This window comes from Rhinolophus hipposideros (assembly GCF_964194185.1).
Source record: "Rhinolophus hipposideros genome assembly, chromosome: 11".
NCBI lineage: Eukaryota > Metazoa > Chordata > Mammalia > Chiroptera > Rhinolophidae > Rhinolophus > Rhinolophus hipposideros.
The window spans coordinates 18767887-18794438 of NC_138057.1; the positions used below are offsets into that span (position 1 = coordinate 18767887).

The window sequence follows — 26552 nt, forward strand, 5'->3', positions numbered from 1 at the left end:
CCCACTGAAGCTGGCTCTGAGCGCCTTTTCAATCTTAGGATCTCATTATAACAGAATAATATAGTTAACAGTCACTGCAGGAAAGTAATATTTATATTTCAATTCTTTTATTCAGAAGGGAATTTTATTCACCTGGATGGACAATATCAAAGGGCTCTAAATGTCAGCACTCCATTACTAAGGCAGAAAAACAAAATAAATGAATAAAAAACTGTTGCTTCAGGTAATACTGTGTCCTCATGGAAGTGAATATTCATTTATTAATAGAGGAAGAAAATTTAGTTACAGGGATTAACAGTCAATAAATTCTGGTGGGTTAAGTAAAACCGCTAAATCTTGTCAAGAGTACATAATGTGATTATAGGCAGGATTAAGATCAGGGTTCTCAGAAAACCTAATTTATATAACTACATATATAACACATAAATGCCAATTAGTGAAGTACATCCCTACATTTCCTTCAATATGTCAGTAGAAGCTGTAAAGAAATGTACCTTGGAGTAGCTAATCAAAAGGAATGTGAGAGAAAAGAAATCTACTTGTTTCTGTTGTGAGAAAAAATAAAAATCTTTTTTCTATCACCTATATTCTCCATAGAGTTTACCTTAGACAGAGCATCAGCATGTTGAAATACACAACGCTGGTCAACCAAACCCAAGTGGTATATATCTCAGTAAGCTGGCATTGCTTCAGTTCTTAGCATTCACCTTCCCTATGCATAGTACAGAATATTTCCTCCATCTCCAACTGTCAATGCATGACCTTTCCAACTTAGAGCTCACATATGGGGCTATCTAAGCATGAGATATCTCCTATACCCAAACGAAACTACTATGTTCACTTTCTCTATTAAACAAAAATATCCTCTCAGAGCTAATCCTATCAATCTTCCCTCAAGTATGCCTGCCTTCATTCCACCCATGTTATTTTTCATTAATAGTCCTAAGAATACTCCCCTCACTCTTATTCCTGAGACTGTTTTCACAAATTTTAAAATTTGAAAGAATTGGGAAGAAAAATGTAGCAAACCTAAAAAGGGCACGCGGTGGGGCGGGGAGGAAGGCAATGGACTTCTTACAGTTCAAAATCATGTCTACAGTGACCTGAACTGTGAGGAAACAAAACAAGTGCATATGTGGTCTGAATAGAACTAAAGCAATATCTGGATAGGACTAAAGCACAAAGTTAAACACTGACCTGGTTTGTGGATTGATGGATCTTTTCTGAAAAACCATTTTCCTTTAGGACTGCAACAATAAGATGACCCACTGCCTAAAAAAAATAAAAATAAAAATAAAATTTAAAAAATTGATGAATACATGTCCTTAAAAGTTCTCTCCAAATAGTGCATTTGAAGGTAACTAGTATCAATACTAGTTGATATGAATATGAGTATGCCAGATAGTCCATGGGTAACAAAATTCCAATTCATTGAGTGTGCACTATGTAGAAGGCACTGAATTAGTCACTCTTTATATAGTTTCTTATCTTTATAACAACCCTCAAGGTTGTTAATCCCAATAAGCAAACTAGAGTTCATAGATGTTAAGAAAATTGCCTTTTTTTCAGTTCAAATTGCTGTCAGTGTTAGAAGATAACTTGAGATTGCTTAATCCATGAAACCATAAGACAAATGAGAAACTCCACAGCATTTAATATCATCTTTGCATCGAAATGAACTCCATCATGCCTCACTGTGCCCTTACCAAAGATGGAGAAACCGCACCCTCATCTGTATGACTACGGCCCATATAAATCTGAACCAATAGGACTCCTGCAACCACGACCATTCTCCCTCCTCTAGGCTTTATGAGTTAATTTCTTTATTATTTTTTCATGGGTTTTAGCTCTTTAATAGGCTTCCTGTCTCATAAATCTCTAAAATTTCCCATATCTTGCTTTGGTCCAAAAGCCCAAAATTAAGACTCATATAGGAGTGTGGATTACATAAATATATAAATATCATTACCTCCTACCACCTCGACCTCATTCTCCCAGCTCTTCAGCACGACCCAGCACTGCTCTGTTAGAATGTAAGCTAGCAACAATGACAACCATTCTGTGTATGGGTTGGGAAATACTTTGTAACTGACACAACTGTTGATACCACACCTGGGGCCAAGGCATGATACACCTGTGACCAAATACCTGTCGGTCTTGCAAAGTCTCCAGAAAAGCTCAACTAAAAACACAGCACCCACTCCTTCGTTTATTTTGTATTTTACACATTGTAAATGCTTAAAGACTTCAATACTTGATGGTCTCTGTTTTGCAATACAAGTATTCATTTACATAAATATTAGGTTTAGATCAATTAACTGTCTCTTACCTCCTAGGTAAAGGGATAGTAACAAGTATTGAGGACCAATGAATAGTTTTGGTTCATGTTTACAAAATATACCATATTTCATTGAATGTAACTGGCCATTAACTGCAAAATATGAGATTATTTTATGTACTACAAAGACAGGAAAAAAACAGCCAATTAATATGTGTTATACAATGTTTCTTACAATTTAGAATTCTGTTTTTATATTAATGAAAGAGCTTTTCCAGACTCATTTAGAAAATCATGGCCAAGTGCAAGCAATACCAACTGTATAAAAACTGCTGCCATCAATTACTAGACGCAACCCAATTTCACAGATGTTAGTTAAAATGTGAAAAAATGTGTGTGAATCAATGAAATATGGTGCTAACACAGAGCAGTGGTTACAAAAGAACAATAAGAAGTATTCACAAAGGAGAGGGCACAATTGCAAGAACCTAATAAAACCAATATGAAACACAAAAAGAACAAAAAAAGCTATCATTCATATTCAGAAAAAGGACTAAGAGAAAATAAGCTTAATGATAAACATCTCCCCACTGCTTACCAAGTTCAATTTCTCTAATTTAACTTTCAGTGTATCCGTCTAACAAATCAGAGGCTATAGCCTAAGTTGATTTTAAAATACAAAATCTAAGGATATGTCAGCTTATATTGCTACTGTAGTTTTCCATAACAGAGTAGTTTAAATAGACATCCTACAATACATAAATACGTTGCGCTGAATTTAACAGTAACACACATAGGCATTTCTTGATTATCTATGCTAATGAAGGGACTCTAGGCACAGAATGAAAAAACTTGTGGACAGTATCCTCCGCATCTTCATCTTCTTCTCCACGGTAAGGACCCGTGCTGCACGGGATAGGACTCCAACCCAGTCAGGTAGAAGGGAATCTTGCATAAGGAGTGTTCTTCTCCTCATGGAAGGGTTCCCCACTACCCAGCTAAGTCAATTCCCACAGCAGGCATCTCCGAAGTTAACTGTTGAAAGTATCCAAGACGCTGTAATGTTGGTTGTTAAGTCTTCAGGCAAGCTTCTGTTGGTCCCTTAGCTTTACTCTCACAAGAAAAGGCAGTCAGCTATGATGGTACCTTGATTAACCAGAATGCTTCTGGTTAGCTGAAGGCGAACTGGAAAACCATCTTTGTTTGAACCCCAATAATTGAAAAGCTCTCTAAAATAAATTATCATAATCTCTTGCCTGAGTTAGTATACAGATTGAATTTTTTAGGATATTTTACTTATTGAATGTCATTATTATAAAAATCTATTATTCTTAATATGCTCCTATATTCTACAGGGGTAGAATATACCTTTTAAAATATTAGTCTCTCCAACTCTGTAGATGTATAACCATTTATTTCTTCCAGATAATTAGTTATAGACCAAAAATACATACTCAGGGGTTAATAAAGGTTTTATTATTTCTAAGAAGAAAAGCATGACATAAACAGAAGCTGAGATTGGTCAATTTCAAATATTTACTTTCCTGTCAAATATAAATTTTCAAATTGACTCATTTAAAAGTTGTTTAATAAAATTATATCTCTCTATACATAGGAGGATAAAATAGTCAATGTTAAAAATGTAAAGTTCAGTTAATAACCCACAAAAAAGATTCATTTGTTACCATGAAACATAAATATATGAATGAACGAATAAAATTACCTGTGATTGAATAACAGAATTTGGAAATTCAAACCTTTTCCTGATATCATCAGACATTTTTGCTTCTCTTACATGTACATATGCAGATTTCTGTAACCAAAACAAAAGAATATTTGTTATTCTGGAAAGAGAGTTCAAACCAATTATTCCTCAAATAACATGAAAAGAATTCATTCCAAAGACAACAATGGAAATAAAGCACAGGGCTCTACAGAGTAATGCTTGGCATAACCTCACTGTTAACCACCTCAGGCTTCAAATGCCATGATTCATAAACAAACTAAAATGCTCAACAACTCTTGGTGTTTCTCATTAGCGCTAATTTTGAAACAGATGGATTCACACTGTAGAAACAAACAAAAAAATCCCAAAATTCAAGCCTAAATAACATGATTTTAAAAGTTCAACCACATGTTTGAAATAGAAATTAATTCTTTTATCGATCAAAACTTTAAGGGAGAAAGAATCAAACTTTCACAAAATTGTTTAAATTATGCCTCACTTTGGAACAAGATTTCATTTAAGAACTAATCCAACTGCTAGTGACAAGTATGAAGCCTAGGTGAGCTTTTTTCAGGTAATACAGAAATGGCCTAGAAACTCACACATCAAGAGATTGTTTATCTCCTAAAACAGAAACAAGCAAGCAATTAGCACCAATTTTTAATATTTATCTCACACCTTTCATTCCTACTGGGTTCTCAAAAACAAAAACAAAAAAAGTATGCAAAAAGGATGGAGATGGGCAGGTGATAAATTGGAGACACAGAAGTAATAAGAGGATTTCCTAAGGATCCCAATTTATCCAATTCCCATGCAGCACTGAACCCACCAAATTACACTACTTTGAAAAATAGGATGCTTCAGGTCACATATTTATTACGATACCACTTTCAAAAAATTTATGTCAGTACAATACTCTCGGTTACTTTATAAAAATAACAGGCTGCAAAACCAAGCTCTCCTGATCTCAAAAGGGGAGGTACATGGTGCTGAATGAACCTGAGTCTCCTTCTACCGTGTTTCCCCGAAAACAAGCCCTAATGGGAAAATAAAGCCTAGCATGATTTTTCAAGATGACATCCCCTGAACATAAGCCCTAATACATCTTTTGGAGCAAAAATTCATATAAGGTGGCAGGCCCGGTGGCTCAGGCAGTTGGAGCTCCATGCTCCTAACTCCGAAGGCCGCTGGTTCGATTCCCACATGGGCCAGTGGGCTCTCGACCACAAGGTTGCCAGTTCAAGTCCTCAAGACCTGCAAGGGACGGTGGGCTGCGCCCCCTGCAACTAAGATTGAACACGGCACCTTGAGCTGAGCTGCCGCTGAGCTCCCGGATGGCTCAGTTGGTTGGAGCGCATCCTCTCAACCACAGTTTGACTCCCGCAAGGGATGGTGGGCTGCGCCCCCTGCAACTAGCAACGGCAACTGGACCTGGAACTGAGCTGCTCCCTCCACAACTAAGACTGAAAGAACAACAACTTGAAGCTGAACGGCACCCTCCACAACTAAGATTGAAAGCACAACTTGACTTGGAAAAAAGTCCTGGAAGTACACACTGTTCCCCAATAAAGAACTGTTCCCTTTCCCCAATAATAAAAAAAAAAAATCTTAAAAAAAAAAATTCATATAAGACCCGGTCTTATTTTCGTGGAAACACGGTAACTACTTTCCTCTCTTTTTTCCAAAGCTAAACTCCCTAAGTGGATAATTTACCCTAGCTTTCTTCTTCAACATCTAGGTCCAACGTTACACCCCTGAATTGGACATTTCACAGCACTGAAACTCGTTCTAAGACTGCAAACTACGTCCCCTATCTAAATCTACTCATTAACTTAAGCAGGTCACAGTATCTTCAACTTCCCAGTTGTATTAATCTCACCTTTCTTGAAAATTTCTTCTTTTCAACTCCATAAGACATCATAACAGAATTATCTAAATTATGTCCATGGGTAACACAGGATAAAAAGATATCCTCAAGGAGAAACAATGATTCTGTAGGGACATATATTGTCATCTTGCAGATTCATTCACTCACTTAACACTTATTAGGTGACTATTGTGTGTGTCAGAAACTGTTCTAGGTGCTTAGGCTACATCTGAACAAAACAGACACTAGTCCCGAGACTCATGGAGTTTAAAGTCTAGCAGAAAAAGGTAGAGAGTAAAATAAAATAAAAATACGTAAAACATAATATGCTAGAAGGTGACAAGTACTATGGAAACAAAAGAAGTATAGTAGATAAAAGGGATGAGAAATGAGGGAGGACACTTTTCTATTTTAAATATGGTGGTCAGGGTTGGTCTTTCCTAGAGAAGGTGGCATTTGGGAGTTGATAGCCATACAAATATTTCGGGGGAAAGTGTCACAGGCATAGAAAACAGTGAGTGCAAAAGCCCTAAGCTAATAAAATGCTTAAGACCTGTTCCAGAAAGAGCAAATAGATGGATCAGGCATAGACTGAGAGAAGAAAAGAATAGTAAATCAGAGTCAATGAGAAACCAGGTTGTAGACCACTGGAAGGACTAATGCATTTATCCTGTGTGAAATGGAAAACTACTACTACAAAAAACAAATTGGGGGCCGGCCCGGTGGCTCAGGCAGTTAGAGCTCCATGCTCCTAACTCCGAACGCTGCCGGGTGGATTCCCACATGGGCCAGTGGGCTCTCAACCACAAGTTTGCCGGTTCGATTCCCACAAGGGATGGTGGGCTGCGCCCCCTGCAACTAGCAACGGCAACTGGACCTGGAGCTGAGCTGCGCCCTCCACAACTAAGACTGAAAGAAAAACAACTTGAAGCTGAACGGCACCCTCCACAACTAAGATTGAAAGGCCAACAACTTGACTTGGAAAAGAGTCCTGGAAGTACACACTGTTCCCCAATAAAGTCCTGTACCCGTTCCCCAATAAAAATCTTTTTAAAAAGAGTGGTTAAGATTTTAATAGAATCACTTGAGGTGAGAAGTGGTCAGATTGTGGATATCTTTGAAGATAGAGCCAATGTGGTTGCTAAAGGATTAGATGAGAGCACAGGAAAAAGAAAGAATCATGAATGACTCTTTTTGATCTGAGCAACTTTATTTTCTAATCTCAAGTCTTTGGGACATTTTACACATCAAACAATTCATATATTGCTTACCATGGCATATGTTACAAAAGGAAAATATGCAGGTGCCATCAACTGAGACAGGAAAACAAGTTTTGTAGGGGAAGACCATGGATTCTATTTTGGACAGGTATGTTTTAGATGCCTGACAGATATCCCAGTGGAGACATCAGGCAGAGAGTTGACTAGATGGATCTCTAATTGGAGACACAGATCTAAATAACAGTGCATTTTATTAAAAAGAATCTGAGAGGTTCTAAAACAAGAAGTTGAATTAACTTTGCTTAATCCAGAATTTACCAAACTTATCTCATCATGGCACCCTTTTGTTCTAGAAATACTGTTAACGGTCTATACAATCAGCCTTTCCTGGGAAACACTGCTATACTACTCCCCCTATTCCCGTCCACCCTGCTTCTTGCACTCATCTTCCTTCCTGAAGGCACGCCCAAGCCTTGCGCTGCTCTCTTCCTTCGTGTAAATTCTCCCCGAGGCTTCTTCTAGGCCCTAAATCCTTCCCTGTTCTCTCTTATAAGCCTCTAAAACACCAGACATTGAAGATGTCAAAAACAAAACACAGATTTTTCTCTCATAAAAACTGTTTGCATTTCACTTCATCTTTTCCCAGTTCTCCTCTCACAGTTTCCTCCACCGCCATTCTCTAAATCCAGTCAGTCACAGAGTCAACTTCATTCTTTCCAGCATCCATCTCAGTCTACTCCTCCTCTCCATTTCTATACTCATCGTCTGGGTTCCTCATGCTAGGCTGCCTTCACTAACTGCTTAGTCTTGCTTGACTTCATCCCATACACTGCTGTTAGATTAACTGTCCTAAAAACGCTATTTCCGTCGCATCATTTTCCTGTGAGGAATTCAGACTGGGTTTTCAATAGCCTGTCAGATTAAATGCAAATTCTGATTCCTAGTGTTGAAGCGCTCCAACAACAGTCTCACCTATATTCAACTTCATTTTCACTGCTGTCTAATTCCAATCAGGCTAAAACCATTTTCAAAATGGTCCCACAGGCTCAAAATCTGCTCATTCCTAAGGGATTTTGCTTATGCTGTTCGCTCCCACATAAAATGCCCTCTCTACACATTCCCAGTATTTAAAGATGAATTTCCCTACGTAGCACATCTTCTCTGTTAAGCGTCTCCTTCCCAAGGAACCACAGCTTATAGTAATCACCTGGCTCTATATTGCCTTCAGCACTGTTGCATTTGGTCTGACCCATGCCATCAAGTGATTATTTACATTAAGATTGTTAATATTTTTCTGGAAAGGGTCAGACAACAATTACTAGAATCTGCCATTGTAGCAGGAAGCCGCCATAGGCCATGGCTGTGCTCCAGAAAACTTTGCTTACAAAAACAGGAGACAGGTAGGCCATAGTTTACAGATGCCTGGTTTACATAATGACTATTTTTAAAATTAATTTATAAAATTTGTTGACACAGTAGCTACAACTGACATTCAAATTTGCCCCTGTGCTTCCAGGCTCAGGTAAATATATAAATAAGGGAAATTATACATCTTTTATTCTCTCAAAGATGGAAAAATACCCTTTTGTTTATACAAAACAAACTTTTTTGTGCCCCTAAACGCTGAGGGAAATTCCTCACATTAGACTTTATATATGGAATACAGAGCGATATAATGAGCAATGTTCTCAATAACATAAGCAAAAGGGAATTTTATGTTACTTCTTTTTAAAACACACCCTGGATAAAACCATGGGTATAACATGACATGTAATTCAGCCAAAAAGCCTCAGCTAACGGGGTCCAAGTGCAGAGTTTTCAGGTGATCTACTTTCTAACTCAGTAGAAAGTAGACTGTACAGTATCCAGAAAAGCCAATGGTTATCGACATATCACAAAATATACTTACCCAGATGTCAACAGTGATAGAACTAAATGGAAGAAAACGTGGGGTTACACTCTCTGATCCAGGCCCAGAATGGGGGAATTCCAAAATACTTTGGGGACCAGATGAGAAGCTGGTTAGGCTAATAGCTTATTACGGCAGTGAAGAAGCCAAACTGTCCAGAAAGATGACTGTCTCCAGGAGGTGGGGGAGTGGAGTAAAACAGTACTGTTTTTATCAAAATTACCTAAGTACAGATGGCAGATATCTAAGCTTACCAAAGATAGCCCTTATTTCGGTGTGACACTTTAGAGAAAAACACCTTTTTTAAACCTATAGTAACCTTATCTTTTCTAACAAATACTCATTAAGCATTCTCAAAACCACTATCCAAGCTGGAATATGATTTGCTATCATCTTTGATTTGCTATCCTTGGGCTACAAATTGTAAGTGTCTTTCATCTGACTTATATTTCAAGGTTAATCATAACCATTTGGCCTTTCAAGGTATCAACACATCCTATTCTCTTAGGGAATTGCACAAAAGGGTGCACATGTTTCTTTAGCATTGGCAGTGTAGCTTGTATCTGACTTTATTTTAATCTCAACTTCCCTTGGGCATTCTGTACATTAAAGAAAAATAATTTACATATTACTACTTACCATGCCATTCTTTATTAAATGAAAACTAGTGACAATATTCCCCATAAACCACGTTACAAAAAAAGAGTGCTTGATTTTAAAACGTTTATCTCCAACCTGTCTTTGTGCCTTTTTTGTCTGTCTAATCTAAATCAGGAAAAATTTTTTAAGTTTTGAGTGAATCGAAGCATTTGTTTAACTTAAGCAATTACCATTTTAACTGTCAAGGTGTTTCAGCCCCATAAGAACACTTCCAGGAAAATAAAACTATCAGTTGCACTCACTCTCAAAATAATAGAGGAGCATCAGATAGATAAAGCAATTTAGGTGTTGATCTTTCTCAATAGTTTCTCTTAGATACAAAAATATACAACCATGTATCACATAAAAGTATTTAGTGCCAAACTTCAAATGAAGGCCATAATCTGTAAAAGAAGAGAAAAATCTACTTAATTATATTCACAAGTGCTATGAGAAGCCAGCAGAGAAATTATGCAGGGTGACTGGTGGGGGTGGGGAGGGCAGGATGGAGCTGTCTATTGGTCAGAGAAAGACTTGATTTTGTGAACTTGATAACCAAATTTCCCTATAGGAAGGGCTTAGAGCAGCAATGTAGTAAAGTCAGAGCTATAGAGAGCACATTCCTGAAGCTAGTTTACATGAGTAATGTCATCAGCAGACTGATAAAACTATATATTTCATTCACATTAATGGGACCCTGTTTCAGAGACACAAAATCCAGGATTCTTTTTTTCTAACACTGTATCAACTATTCCAATTATCAGTTATGCCTTTATTTAATTTCTTCTTCCACAAATTAAGCGGTGGAACCATCCTCCTGAGGATTTTAAACACATATTTTGACAAGTTTTTCTTTTTTATCACTTTTTTTAAATACCTTACAGAATAGTTGATAGGCACAATCAATAAATTTGTGCTGATTTTATAAATTTCTCAAGACTGTGGCTCAGGGATATAGTCCAGACACTCCTAGTTGCTTTGTCCTGCCCCTTTTGTAAAAAAGAAAACTGTCTATATTTTTCAACCAACCACCTTGTTCTGTTGTCCAAAATTTATATCTTTCTTGTTCTTCTTTCTGCTTAATGTCTCACCTATCACTTCTTGGTACCTAAGGATTTCTACACATCGCCTCTAGGATCTGGCAGGTGGGTCTGTTTCATCATCCTGTATTAAATCCTGACACCTGTTAGAAACTCAAGCTTAGCCTCAGCTCTTGCTTCAAAAGCTTCAAAAATCCAACTGTCACCTGCACTCCCAAATTAACAGGACAAGACAATTAGAGACCTCCTAACTATAGATTCATAAACATGGAAAGATCAAGGGGAAATTGCAATGGCAAGTTTTTAAACACTAAAGAGCAAGTATAAGAAAACAGCAATTTTTAATCATTACATTCTCAAAGAGATCACTAAGTCATTGTTAAATTAAGCTGAAAATACTTAAATGTTAGCCAGTAATTTCAAAATTAAGCCAAGGCAGAGAGCAACTAAGTTCGGTGACAGAGCCACTTGGTCAATATTATAATCAGAGATGGCAGAACTGCATAGATGTGGCAGAGATGGCTAACTATCCTTCAGTATCTGTGCTCTTCTTCTTCTATATTAATAAAACTGCAGCCTGATCTGCTTCACTACATTTCCTAGCCTCAAGGGTGGTTAGGTATGAGCGTGTGTGTGATCAGGTTCTCTCCACCGGAGATTAAGCAGATGTGATGTGCCACTTCCAGGCTGCAGACTGCTTCCTCTTCTCTCTTCCCAGCCAACATCAAGCCTTGGCAACAATGCAGATACAATCAATCATCTGCACAAAGACAGTGTCTCTAGGACATGGCTGAAGAAGGAAGATAGAAGGAACCAGGATCCCTAAATGATAGCTTAGAGCAGAACTGCATACCCAGAACTCCAACTATTACATGAGAAAGAAATAAACTTCTACTTTGCCGGAGCCATTGCATGTTGGAGTCTCTCTGTCACAGTAGCTAGTGCTTCCTTAATAACACTGTGGACCTAAGTTCATCTCCCTTCCGTTCTTTTTTCACTGGAGAAATGAAGAAACTAAATGTCAGAGAGGATACTCAATTTGCCGAAAAGGCATGTCGTCCTGGCACTTCAGGTGAGAAGGGAGGTTTCCTGACTTCCGACCCCGTTTTTCCCTGGACCGTCAGTAGCATGAAGCATGACTGGTACAGTGCACATTACTGATTCATGTCCCAGGAATTTCAAGATCTACAATTGAAATGCTGAGCAAATGTAGGTGACTATGAATTCTCACCGGTTGCAATTTACTAAAATACATCAAATTCCTGCCTTTACAACTGAGTTCCTTCTCAGTTATAGCACATACTACTTACTCATAGATTTTGAAACAGGAGTCTAAAATAAGATCAAAGGCAGGAAATTCCAAGTTAGATCTGACTGCTGTCCAGAACCAGGCATTAAAGTAAGAAACAAAACCATCAACTTGAATAATGCTTGGTTTGTTACAATATTTTCTCTAGTTATTCTTAAATAATCTCTTATGTCATATATGTGTATGTTTATACATAATATACAGAAGGGTCAATGAAAAATATATTTTTTTAAATCTAAAGACTTAGCTCTAGAATTTTTATAGAATACAATCTAAATCTGGAAAGAAGTCTTCACATTAGTTCCTTTATGAGATAACTTTTTCCAATAATAATTTTTTAAAAATTTGCTCCACCAAAAGAATACTCAAATTGCTCGGTATATTTTTTAAATTAATATTTTATACTGATACAAAATCATCTTTACAGTATGTTTGTAACAAGACCGATGCCCAATCATTTTAAAGATCTTGCTGACCAACAAACGTCTAATCAGAATAGCTAAAATTTCCATATTCATATTAGTTCAAATGCCATTCAGTTAATTAAAATTTAGTAAAACACCTCAGATATATATTATAGGTATTTTACTTGTATTTCCTCCCCTCAAAAATGACTCAAATTTTGAGCACTGGTCCTCTAAAATAATTTACTTCTTACCAGATATTAACATGGTACAACCTGAAATATTTATGGGGTAACGATGTAACATGTGGGATTTTCCATAAAATACTTCAGTCCACATCCAAGAGAAAAAAAGAGAGAATGATAGATAAAACAAGAATATCTAAACGTTGATAATAGATGGGTACACTAAAGTTCATAACACTATTCTATTTTTACATGTTTGACATTTTCCATAATAAAAGTTTTTTAGCCTGTCCATCATGTGATGACACAGAGAGAAGGCACTGTCTATGAATGAGAAATAGGGTCCTCAACTATGCTGATACACTGATCTCAGACTCCCAACCTCCAGAACTTCAATAATTAAATTTCTGCTGTTTATTTAAAAATAGTTTTTTAAAAAACCCATGTATGTAGTTCTTAGTAGGGGCCAGGCAATATTCTCAGCACTTTACCTGTATTAACTCATTTAACCCTCACCATAATAACCCTATGAGATAGGTACTCATTTTACAGATGAAGACACTGAGGCACAGAAAAGTTAGGTAACTTTCTCAAGGTCATATAGCAAGTTGGAATTTAAATGTAGGTTGTCTGGGTACATATATGGAAGAAAAAGCCTGGAAAATATAAATTATGGGTGAGGTTTCTTTTTGCTTGTTCCTATTTTCTAATTTTTTCCACAAGAGCATGTGTTTCCAAAATTTGCACAGTTACCAAAACATGAAAATCTTTATTCAGATACTATCACATTCTTCAGAAATAATGGAAATGACTGTCTGAAACCCAAATCACTGCTCACGTAGAAATCCATCATTAATGGGTATGTTAAGGTGAATGGCGACAAACTCGGAAAATTTTAGAAACGGTAAGAGAGTAATTATTTTGTTAGCCATCTCACCAATTTTTTAAGGAAAGAGTAATATCGAAAAGAGGTCAATGTAATTTAACTGGATTCAATTAAGACCATTTAAAAACTTCCTCCATTTTCAAGGAGAAGCATAATAATTTCTGAAGTTTTCTCAATCAGACTCCTGGGAATTTTTATACCAGAGTATAAAAACTCTTACTCTTGAAAAGAATTATATAGACTTATTGCAATTTAAATGGCAACATTTCTCTTGAGTGCTGCAAACTGACCCATCAACCTCATTTCTTATTTTTCATGAAAACTAAATTATTAAATTTATGTAGAACAGTTATAGTTTAGTTACTTTAATTTACATTCTTAGTTGTAGTGAGAGCTGAAGATCAAATGAGCAAAGGAATTTTATAGGAAGACAGTAGTATTCCCTGCTGGGAATTAAGTCAATGTAGCCCAAGGTGGACATGGAAAAAAATCTCCATCGTCCAGTCCTGAACGGACACAATCACAAGACAACATAATCACTACAGTGTTAGAAGCACCTTCTGAAAATGTTCAGATGAATGAGATGAGCAGTACAGTGTGTGAAGCAATGTCATACATGTTTGCAACACCCAAGAGGAGAAAACATCTTTGATTGTATATAGTCTTAGATATCTCTGTCATCACGATAACTGAGCAACATGACAGAGAACAAATGTACAGGGGACGTGGGGGCAGGGGGGGATAACTGGATGCAAATCCTGGCTCCAGCACTAGCTGCTAAAAATAAGGTTACTCACTTACTACCTTGCAGACTGTTTCCTCACTGGTTAAACATGAGGACACTCACCTCACAAGGTGGAATGAATAACAATATGGAGTGTGCCTACTTGACATAGCAGTTACTCTAAAAATGTTTTCTCCCTCCCTTGAGTCTTCCTGGCCCCCCAGCCTCAAGTGGTTCCCCACCAGCCACCTCCAGTGACCCACTGTTGCCTCCCTCATAGCTTTGATCACAGTCTCAGATGAGCATTTACTTACTTCTGCTGCCCCTCTCTACACCCCAATGAAATGCACTCTTGCGAGCGGGGCACTGGTCTCTCTTTCTGACCACTATAACCCTCGCGTCTAACAAGTCCCTGTGCAGTAAGGGTTCACTGAACCAACACGAAGCACACCACAGGATTGAGAATACCACATGGGAGCAAACAGCTCCTACATACCAAGCACTCCACAGAACACTTTAAATAACTAATCCAATCGGATCATCACAATAACTCTGAGGTAAATATTATTAAGTCCATTTCCCACCTGAAAAAAAAGGAGTTCAGAAAGGAAGTACCTTGCCTGAGGTTATACAGTGGTATTCATAGCCAGGATTTATTGAGAATTTTACCGCGTGACAGAATTTTACTGTCAAATTCTTTACATGTATCCTCTTACCTGATATTCAAAACAAGCCCATGACACGAGTATTATTATTGCCCTCATTTTGACATGAAACAAAGAGAGGCAAGGGAGGCAAAGAGAGGCCAAAATTAATTGCCTAATTGTGTAAGAGGAGCACGGCTATGACGGGTGCAGTCTCCAAAGCTCACATTCTTAACCACTCCTCTGTGAAGTATGGCTGACATAGAGTTTTGGCAAAATTAAGATAATTTATTAAGACACATCACTCAGAAACAGGCACCTAACACTTTTTAAGTGTTACCTGTTATTCTTAGTCTAAATCCAGCATCTTGTTCTTTTCTATATATGCTGCATCCCAGGGAATCAAGCAAATTAAAAAAAAAAAAAATACCTGGGTTTGGACATACAGTGTTAAATCAGGTTCCCAAAGCAGTTCATCAGCATATACAAACAGCTCTGTATTTCTGTATATATTGCAATCCTAAAAACATGTAATCAAGTCTAATTGCAAGAGTTACGTATTAAAGGGGTGCTCCACAGCCAACACAAAACACAAAAATTAACAATCTAAACTTAATCCTCATCCTTGTGGCACCATCATCAGAAATACACCTCCCACATCTGTGGGTGTTCTTTGATTTTATGCTTTTATTTCACCACTGACCATTCAGTTTAAGTCCAATGAGTATCTAACAAAGGATAAAGATTGCCCACTTTCATCATGGCAATTAGTGTCAATCTGTAGTCTGTCCATGTTTCTTACCACTGAAATCAACTCATTCGTATTTACATTTTCAATTTTTTAAATAAATACATATTCATTGAAATAGATGAAAGCAGGGGCCGGCCCGGTGGCTCAGGCGGTTGGAGCTCCATGATACTAACTCCGAAGGCTGCCGGTTCGATTCCCACATGGGCCAGTGGGCTCTCAACCACAAGTCTGCCGGTTCAATTCCTCAAGTCCCGCAAGGGATGGTGGGCTGTGCCCCCTGCAACTAGAAACGGCAACTGGACCTGGAGCTGAGCTGTGCCCTCCACAACTAAGACTGAAAGGACAACAACTTGAAGCTGAACGGCACCCTCCACAACTAAGATTGAAAGGACAATAACTTGACTTGGAAAAAAGGCCTGGAAGTACACACTGTTCCCCGATAAAGTCCTGTTCCCCTTCCCCAATAAAATCTTTAAAAAAAAAAAAAAAAAAAAAAAAGAAATAGATGAAAGCAATTATTTGCCCAAATGATTGCTCAAACACTACCACACAGACACAGATGGCTACACTGCTTCAAATGAACGCTTGGCTGGCAGGTACCCCACCATGTGACAGCTCAAAACACAGCTCAGTGAGACAGAGACATTTCTCTATGGATGAGTTTACTTGTAAAACATGGAGTTTGAAATAACAGTGGAATGTTCTAGAAGAAATGTCCAGAGGCAGGAAGGTCAAGAGGAAGCCACTGCATGTTCTTTCTCAGTTCCTACAGCTGCCTCAGAAAACGGGACTTGAACTACAATCTGGCATCACGTTCCAGGCAAGAATAGGAGGATAGGGTGTCGAGGGGCCACACTGCACAGCGAGGCTCAGACAATTTCTAACGTCCCTTCCGGCCACAAGAGGATTGTAATCAGTCCTCAAGATGTGGATCTTCTCACTCACCCTGAAGGGGCCAGCTTCCATTTCCGTAGCGTCTACCCCTGCTCAGACGCTCGTGAAGTATCTCAAGCAGGAAAGTTTCCTCACGGATCAAGCCTGCTGCATTATCCTCCTGGATTTTTGAGTTTCTTGCAGGGAGCAGCTGAGTTTTACTCACCTACTGCAGAGCCTGACATGTAGTATCAGTTAAAAAATGTTTTTTGAGTTACTGTGTTTAGCACTGTACCTAGTAGTACACAATAGACTCAAAAAAATGTCAGAATTCTACTGTTTGTTGTCAGATCGACTTTCCCAAATATTAATAGAAAGTGATAAATAGAGAAGAACCTATATCTATTTCTCACTGACTCATGAAACAAAGACCAAAATAAATTATTAAGAACCAGAAGTAGAAAACACAAATTTGTAAACCGTTTTATTTTCAAATTAATACAGTAAACTGAATTCAGTTATCCACACAATTAGGGTTTGAAAATAAGTCATTCTTTTCAGAGACACTACTTTCACCCAGCTTTTTATTTTATTTTTTTAACCGATCAAATAAGTTTTGAATAGGTAGTATAAAGATGAATTTCAGCCAAGTCCGAATCCCAAATCAGTGGAATCCAGATTAGTGAGATTTTATTACACTGTTATTTCACTTTGGTACATTTTCTTCAAAAAAAAAAAAAAAAAGTCAAAGAACACATGCAAACGCTCACAAGACTGGTTCTTCACTGTTTCCAGCTGAATATCACAGAGATGGAAAAAGGGTCTTTGTTATTTGAATACATCATAAGTTTTACATGAATGATTCAGTTGACAGCTATTATTTACCATGGCTTTGCTCTTAATCTGCTACGTATTACAAACCCTTTAAAAGCCTGCAGCATCACCTTTGTGCATTTCCCACTGGGGTAAAAGGCATTTTAAACATGTAATTAACCAAAGAAGTAACATTTACTAATCTTCTATTGCACAGCTAACATTTATATGGCTGTTTTCACTTGTAGGGTACTTAATAATCAGATAGTAGTTAACCTTCACAAGCATCCTGGGCAGAAGATTCTTAGTAAGTCAGTTCACGTTAACAGAGAGACATCCAGAAGCATATTCAAGAATTAGAAGAGGATCCTGGAATGAAACGCTGATATCCAGCTGGCACGGTACAGTGTGTAGAATGTCTTTCAGATAAAGGTAATTTAAGAAATTATATTTAAATGGAGGAGGAGGAGTCTCACGTAGCTCTTCGTGAGAATTTTTTTTAATTTCACAAATGTATACAGTTTGTAAGTGCATACAATTGCCATATGTACGGGTTAAACAGAACTCTGGAACTCTCTGTTGGAAGTAAATGACTGACTAGGTGAATAGCAGCAGTCCCAGAGGCTTCATTTTACCCTGGAAGACCCAAATTCAAACATTATGGATGAAACTGCCTCCAGCCTGGCTTACCTCCAAACTGATACAAAGGTCCTCAAAAGTCAGATCAGCTCAGGAGTGAAGCCAGGGAAACAAGGCTGAAACAGCCTGGTTCCCAGGACCAGAGGAGCCTCCCCAAGCCTCCCCCCAGATGCAATTCCACAGGGAACCGAGCACAATAAAGCTGAAAGTCGGGGGTAGGTCAAAAACTAACCCAGCCGAGGGGAGCGGGCAGTCAGGGTAAGGCTCACTGAGCATTTGATCTTAGTATTTGGCACTTCTTGGCTATATTCCAAAGTGTCGCACACACTCAAGTTCTCTTCACCTCCCATTTCAACAGAGTAAGAATACAAAAACAGGCTTAAAAGCAAGTATCTTTTGTGTCAAGTTATTCGTTGACTTATCTAAATGGTAGGCTAAGGAATATGCAAATAAAATACTGATCAGTAATCTAAAACAACAGAGTTGTAATAATGTAAAAAATGTTTATGATAGTCAAAAATGGAAATTTTTATATGCAATCCTAAACACAGCCAAGTTAAAAAATACCCACACACACACACACACACACAGAAAATTAAGAAAGATAAAGTGAACATGCAAAAGTGTTGAGGCTATTTCTGGATAATAGGATGACGAGTGATTCCATCCTATTACATTTCTTTTTATAATTGCTACATTTAATAGTTTTCCCGGCAATGGGTATACATTACTTTTTTACATTAAATAGAAATTATTCTCTTCAAATAAAAACATAAGATCAGTTTTTTAGGCTCAATAAAAAAATTAGTGATCTTATTATTTACTTACTCAAAACCACGGTCTTTTATCACTGTCTAAAGAGGCAGTTTCACCACAGCACACATCAAGATAAAAAAAAGTCTCACTTCATCCAATTACACTGCTTATTAAGAGCTACTTAATGAGAAAGTCACACCTTTGAGTTATTAGAAGCTATAATGGTCCTGCAGAGTTCCAAACAAGTAAGCTAACAGAATTACCTTTGATTCTAAATTGTTTGCCAGGAGATTAATCCATCTGCCCCTGAAAAAAAACTAAGTGTTCCTCCAGTGTGTTCAACTTCCTCCAATCTCATTTTAATCAAGTATGTTAGCCTCAGTGGAGAGAGCAGGTATTTTTTAACAGAGTGATTGATGTATAATTGATATACAAAGAAATGTGCATATTGAATGTGTACATTTGATGAGTTTGGACGCATGAAACACCCATGATACCCTCACCACAATAAAGGTAATAGACACATACAACACCTTTCCAAGGTTTTCTTGTGTGCTTTTGTTTTGCTTTGTGTATGTGTGAGAAAACAACATGAGAGCTACTCTCTTACGAAATATTGAAGTGCATAATACCATATTAACCCACATTGTTAATTACAGGCACTATGCTATGTGATCGTTAGAACTTACTCATCTAGCATAACTGAAACTTTATAGAAAGTAGGTATTTTTAATTGCTTAAATTGCAGTACAAAGTGTTTAATTTTTCAAACGCATATGTCACGTAAAAAGTTTTAGTCATCTCTAGGTAAGTTTTAGGGAGGTCTTTATATATGTTGGCATCTGTCAAAGAATAAACAAAGGCCTTTCAGATACTGTGACATTTGGACAGAGACCTGAAGGAAGTAACGAGCATTCCAGACAGAAGGAAGACCAAAGACAAGAGCCCTAAGGTGGAAGCATACTGGGCGAGTTTAGAGAGACCAACGCCACCGGTGTGGCTGACACAGGTGAGCAAGCCGGGCAGTCAGAGCCTGCAGAGTGGAGCAGGGGCCCAGCTCTCATAGCCCTGGTAGACACTATGGGCCTTTGGGTGTTCCTGAGGGAGGCAGGAAGTCCTAGACGGCTCTGGACAGAGGGATGGCATACTTGACTGTCACTTTAAAAAGATCATTTTGACTTCTATGGAGAACAGACCATAAGAGGGCAAGAATGAAAAAAAAAAATAAAACCAGTTAGGAGGTTCCAGCAATAGTTCAGGAGAGAAATCACGTTGCCTTAGAGAAGGAAATAGCGTTGGAGATGAGAAGATGTCAGACATTACATATACAGAGGGTGCCAGAAAAAGGATAAACATTTTAACAAAGGAAAATACTGTATTAAAATTGTTATATCAATATATACTGATAACAAAAGATGAATACAAGTCACGTTTGACTTCGGCAATTACAAGAGGTGCTCCAAGTGGTTACCATCAGGGAAATTTTAATACAGGTTTTTCCTTTCTTAAAATGTGTATACATTTTTTTGGCACCCTCTGTATTTTGTCAGAATTTGCTAATGGATTGGATGTGGAATGTAAGAAGGATGAAAAATGACTAAGATTTGGGGTTCTGACAACTGGAAGAAAGATGTCGTCACATGCTGAGATGCAGGAGACTAAATGAGTTCATTCATCTGTTTCTAAAACAATACAGCAAAGCACGAGTCTCCTATGGACTTGGGATACAATTTACTTTTGTCCATGTCAGCAAGGAAAGGCTATTACGTGATAAAAGGGTGCTAAGTGCAGAGCACCAGCTTCATCCACCTCTCAGTTTTACATGGGACCAATTTTGACTACACACAGCAAGTGTTAAAATTTGTATGCTTAGCTGGAGCCTGGATTCACATTCAATTTCTACCCAGTATGCATGCTGCTGACAACACCTGCTCCAGTCCTACCCACTTTCCAATCCCTATAAGGCCTCAATGGCCCTAACTATCTTACACAGCTTAAAATCTTACAAGCTGAAAACAGAGAATTAAAAGACAGGAAAGGAGGAAGGTGAGACAGGCAAACCAGCAGGTGGGTAGATAATCCTTCCTCATTTCCCCAGCCTACACGGTCCATTCCATTTTATATATCCTTCCAGGCTTTATGTCACATGCTCCGTACATTCTTAAGGCAATTTGTTTCTGTGAATGTAGGACTCAGGGAGGGGAGAAGGGAAAACTCATTTGTGAAGTGATATTGTACAACAGACATGGGAAGACAAGAATTAAAATGTATTCATTTCTTTAAAAATATATTTAAAGATATCATGTCACTTTGTTAATATACAATTGATTTGGAAATGAATCATCAATTGTTGCTAAAACTATTAGGTTGAAAAACGACGGGAACTTTATATCAGAGGACTAAGGATGACCCCACCTGAATCCACTGATTCATCTTAGCATCACTAAGAATGAGGAAACCAGACATTGTGCCCTCATGCTGTGATAGAATAAGATATTCACAGAACCCTCTAAAGAATATTGCTGCCTTAAAAAAAATTCAAATTCTTAATTAATGGTTCCTACATTATATTTTGTAATTAAGCTTGGGCTAAAACCAAAGGGAACACTTATCTGTTTTATAGGTGGTCTATCAGATAAAAACAAAAAAAAAATTCAAAATGGATCTACACAGCTCTCTAATTATCCATGTCTAGACAACACAAGGAGAGAAACAAGGTAAACCAAACCACTTTCGGAGCAATAGGTCAAATTCAGAATTGGGGACATCATAGCACAAATGACTGACTGTTTCTCCAACAAATCAATGATGAGGGAAAACAGAAGGGGTGGAGAGACTGTTCCAGTATAAGTGACTTAAGAGACATGATAACCAAATACAACTTGGGAACCTTATTCGGATTCTGATTCCAATAAATCAACTGTAATAGGACATCCTTGGCACAACTGAGAATTTCTGAAATAGGGACTGAGTACAAGACTTGGTGTTACGTGTGTGAGCTTCAGTGATGACACAGCAATTATTTAAAATTAAAAGTCCTAAAAATAAAATTAAAAGTCCTTATTATTAAAGATAATTACTTTTTTAAGAAAGCTAAAGGAAGAAAATCTATTAGAGGAGAAAGGAAATAAGATTGACAAAATATTAATTTTGTTGGAACTAAGCTCACTCCCTATTTCTGTGTGTGTGTGTGTGTGCATGTGTGTGCGCGCACGTGCTTGAAAGTTTCCACAATGGGATGTTTTTAAGAATAAAGCAAAATAGGGCCGGCCTGGTGGCTCAGGCGGTTAGAGCTCCATGCTCCTAACTCTGAAGGCACTCTGAAGGCTGCCGGTTCGATTCCCACATGGGCCAGAAGGCTCTCAACCACAAGGTTGCCAGTTCAATTCCTCGAATCCCTCAAGGGGTGGTGGGCTCCACCCCCTGCAACTAAGATTGAACACGGCACCTTGAGCTGAGCTGCCTCCCGATGGCTCAGTTGGTTGGAGCGCGTCCTCTCAACCACAAGGTTGCCAGTTCAATTCCTCGACTCCCACAAGAGATAGTGGGCTGAACCACCTGCAACTAGCAACAGCAACTGGACCTGGAGCTGAGCTGCGCCCTCCACAACTAAGACTGAAAGGACAACAACTTGACTTGGAAAAAGGTCCTGGAAGTACACACTGTTCCCCAATAAAAGTCCTGTTCCCCTTCCCCAATAAAATATTTAAAAAAAAAAAAAAAAGAATAAAGCATAATAGAAAAAATAAGTAACCAGAAGTTGTAAGATTGCAATGTAAACTATTTAAAAATGTATTACCATTTGCAACTGCGAATTTACGTGGAGTTTCCTTTGATGGCATGCAATGAAAGCAAAATACAAAACCAAACTACAGACATAAATTGGAAGCTGAGACACTTAAAAGACGATCATTTTCAGTCATAATCACTAATTTGATCGGCTGTGCTCTGTTCTCTGAAAAGGGCGTGTATGCAAAGCAGCTGCCAAAATACCGAAGGAAGCTGAGGCCAAAGCAGGAGGCAGACAAGTCCAGCTTGTGGGGTAAGGAGTTACTTACATAGGAAACTCACGTACAGAAACGGGGTCCTGGGCGGAGGCAGGGCATTCAGATCTCCGCATCTTTTACCCCCAAGACCACCCTGCATTGTTCCCCCGTGGAGACCTCCGTTCTAGGAAAGGAGTGCGTGGGTGGTGGTGGGGGGGAGGACCCAGAGGCCACATACCCGAGGCCCTGGCGCCAGGGTGAGTGAGACACAGATAACGCCTGATGGCACCTTGCCCCAGAGGAAGGACTGAGGGAAATGCCGTGATTGGCCCGCAGCCTCTGACTACATTCCAGAGGCCACCACCGGGAAGGGGGCAGGACTCCAAGGTCCGGTCCCTTCACTCCCAAGTTAAGCAGGGAGATGAGCTTCAAGATGGAGTCAGCTCTGTCCCCACGTGCTCATTACAGAAGAGCTTCACGATTCAGACTGTACTTATCGTAACATTATGTTATAAATTAGTATGAAAAATAACTTTATTTTGACTTAAGAAAAATCTCTCTTCCCTGAAGTTCTCCATAAGATATTGAGGGGCAGGAGGAAGGTCCAGCGGTTTAAGAAAAAATTTGACATTTTCTGCCTTAGACTATTCTTTTCACATGTTAACTCTTTCAGCTTTGCTTTGAACAAAAATGTTACGATGTACAACTCAAAGTGAAGAGGTTGCTATTAAGTATATAAAGAGCAGCGGTTCTATGAAGCTGATTAGAGAATGTGATACTCTTCTTCCAAAGAATAAAGAGCCCGGATGTGGAAGAACACTGGCAGCAGACCTCTTTAAAAAACAAAACAAAACAAAACAAAACAAAACAAAACAAAACAAAAACAGTGGATCACAAAAATACCCACAAGAAGAGGTCAGGAATTTCCTCAGATAATAACCCAGAATCTGTTCCAAGAGCTTTTCCGTACAACATGGAAGAGATACTTAGGCCTGCAAAATGTTAGGTTCCAAAAGCCTACCTCTCATTCATTCATTCGATAAATATTTATTAGATGCCTCAGATGCCTACCTTGTGCCAGACATTGTACTAAGCACTGGGGACACAGACAAAAATCCCTGCCGTACAGATTACATTCCTAGTGGAGGAAAGACAAGAATAAGCAAAACAGTAGATGATGCAGCATTTTATAAGTGTTTTGTTCAAAAGCAAACCACATTAGGGGAATAGATAGTATGAGAGGGTTTCAGTTTTAAAGAGGATGGTCAGGGAGTGGCTCACCGAGGTGAAACATGAGCAAAAACTTACAGGACGTGAAGGAGGAGTCCACAGTCTCCAAGAAGATTCCAGGCAGAAAGCAGCAAGGCAAAGCCCTGGTGAGAGCATGCCTCGTGTGTCTGAGGAACAGCAAAGAGGTCAACTGGGCAGATTTAGTGAGTGAGGGAAACAGTAGTTGGAAATGAGGTTGGAGAGGCAGCAAAGGCGATTGATGATGGCAAGCCTCAGCAGGCCACTGCCAAGACTGCATGTAAACTTGGGTGGTAATGGGAGGGCATTGGAAGGCTTGGGGCAGAAAAGAAAAGAAATCTAACTCATGTTTTTTTACAAAACTCACTTCGGCTGCTTTGCAGACAGTATTGTAGAGGGCAATGAGAGAACAGAAGAGACCACTTAGAACGCTATGGTAGATTGCAAAAAATAGCCCCCAATTCCTCCCAATTCCTATACATGCCTTTCTTTACAAAGTGACTCTGCTGCTCCCTCATAAAGAAGTAGTTTATTTCTTCATCCCCTTGAATCTGAGCTGTCCTTGTGACCTGCTTTGATCAACAACAGAGGAAGTAAAGTTGTGGGGATTCTAGGGAGTGTAGGTCTCAAAAGGCCATACAGCTTCCCTTCATTCTTTTGCTTCCATTAGACCACATGTAAAGAAGCGTGGCGTAGCTTACTGGACCACGTACAGCAGAGACAAGCCATCCCAGCTGCAGCCTCCACACTACCAGTCCCCAATGCCACATGAGTAAGCCCAGGCAAGACCAGAAAAAGAACTGTCCCCCCTCTCCCACTCCACAAGCTCAACCCAAATTACCAACCCCAGAATCATAAACTAATAAATGATCGATACCTTAAGCCACTAAATTTGGGGAGTGGGTGGTAACAGGTAAGTGCTACAGAGGCTATTGCAACATCAAGGACATAGTTAATGGCAGCTTAGACTAGGGGGAGAACAGCGGTGAATGAGAAGTACTCAGATTCTAGATTTATTTTGAAGGTATGCTTTCCTAATAGTTTCTATGTGGATGTAAGAGAAAAAGAAGAGTCAAGGATAACATCGAACTTTTGGGCCCGAGTCATGGAAAGTATGTTGTTTCCATTAACTGAGATGGGAAAGACCATAAGTGAAGCAGAGGAAATAAGGGAAGAAATCAGAAGTTGAGTTTGAGATCCAAACAGAAATGCTGAGTAGGCATCTTGATGTATGGAATCTGGAGTTCAAGGGAAGAGGTCCAGGTTGAAAATATAAATGTGAGAGTATTACTAATATGTAAAGCTAGTGTTTAAAGCCTTAATGATACGATCAAGGGAGTGTAAAGTCTAATGATTGAGCCCAGGAGCATTCCAATGTTAAGAGGTCAGAGAGATAAGAAATAATCAGTAAAGGAGTTTAAAAAGAGCAGTGAGGTAGGAGGAAACCGAAGAATTGTGGCATCTTTGATAATATGGGAAGAAAGTGTTTCAAGAAGCAGAGAGTGATCAACTGTTTCCAAAATGCTGATAGGAAATAGTAACTATGTGACAGGATGGAAGTGGTAGCTAACCTACAGTGGTAATTATTTTGCAAGTTATAAATGTATCAAATCAACACATTGTATCTCTTAAACGAACAATATGTATCAATAAAGCTGAAAAAATTGCAGATAGGTCAAGTAACAGATAAGTAACAAAAACAAGTAACAAAACTGTAGACTTAGCGAAATGAAAGTTATTCGTGACTTAAGGAAAATAAATCTTTTTAGAGTGGTGAAGAAGAAAGCCTGATTTTAAATTGGGTTTAAGAAAGAATGGGAAGAAAGTAATTGGACACATAAGTATGGTTTTGCCATAAACGGGAAAAAAGAAATTGTGTAGTGGCTTAAGAAAGAAATGGGGTCAAGAAAGAGTAATTATTTTTAAGACAGGAGAAATAACAGTATATTGAAGGAAATAATCAAGTCATGAAAGAAAATGTGATCTCACAGGGGAGGGATATGCTAAAGACAAATCCTTGAGTAGGTTAAAAAAAAAAAAAAAGATCTTATGCATGAGTGCAGTTGTCCTTAGAAACACACAGACTGTTCAACAAGACTCTAGGTCATACAAGTAACAGGAGGGAAGTCAGGGGTAATTGCAGGTATACCCACCTCGCTCGTGTATGGCAACTGTCATTAGTATCAAGGCATTTTTCACATCTCTGAGTCCAGAACTAACCTAAAAATGTTCAACATAACCTTCCAGGCATCCTAACAATAGATGAGATTTATCACGTGTGATGAAAAGTATTTGCCAAAGTAGTTTGGACTCAAAGGTCAAAAGGAGGTGCATAGAATGTGGACTCCTAGCTGAATCCGCACCCAGCAGGCGGACCCCGGTTCGCCCTGCAATTCATGGGAACCACCTTGTCCTCCTCAAGGAGTGTGCAGTCCTGATTCACTTTTCCCGTGGATTTTCATGTGTGTGTTGGGGCGGGAAGGGGGCGGACAGGTCCCAACAGGAGAGCCTGGTGACTTCTAGGGTCAGGAATTGGCGTGGTGGCGAGGACACCGTAGATTTGTGCCCTTTGTTTAAGAACAAAGACTCAAGGCGTGACCTGGTGCAGACAAGGTCTGGATAGGTTTTCCATGTGTGACTTTTGACACCGTGAGG

General features: G+C 38.7%; 1 protein-coding gene across 3 annotated transcripts in view; it reads right to left on the reverse strand.

Moving 5' to 3' along the window:
* The window catches only part of FOCAD (focadhesin), a 282277-nt gene that overhangs the window by 249194 nt on the left and 6531 nt on the right, over positions 1-26552 (reverse strand). For all 3 annotated transcript variants that reach the window (XR_013994507.1, XM_081067235.1, XM_081067234.1), the window contains exons 2-3: positions 4002-4091; positions 1198-1272 (exon numbers count right to left, since the gene is read on the reverse strand). Coding sequence is in view for 2 of the 3 variants with exons in the window: in XM_081067234.1 (XP_080923360.1) it covers positions 1198-1272; positions 4002-4091 (165 nt within the window). In the remaining variant the exon portion in view is untranslated. The remainder of the gene's footprint in view (positions 1-1197; positions 1273-4001; positions 4092-26552) is intronic.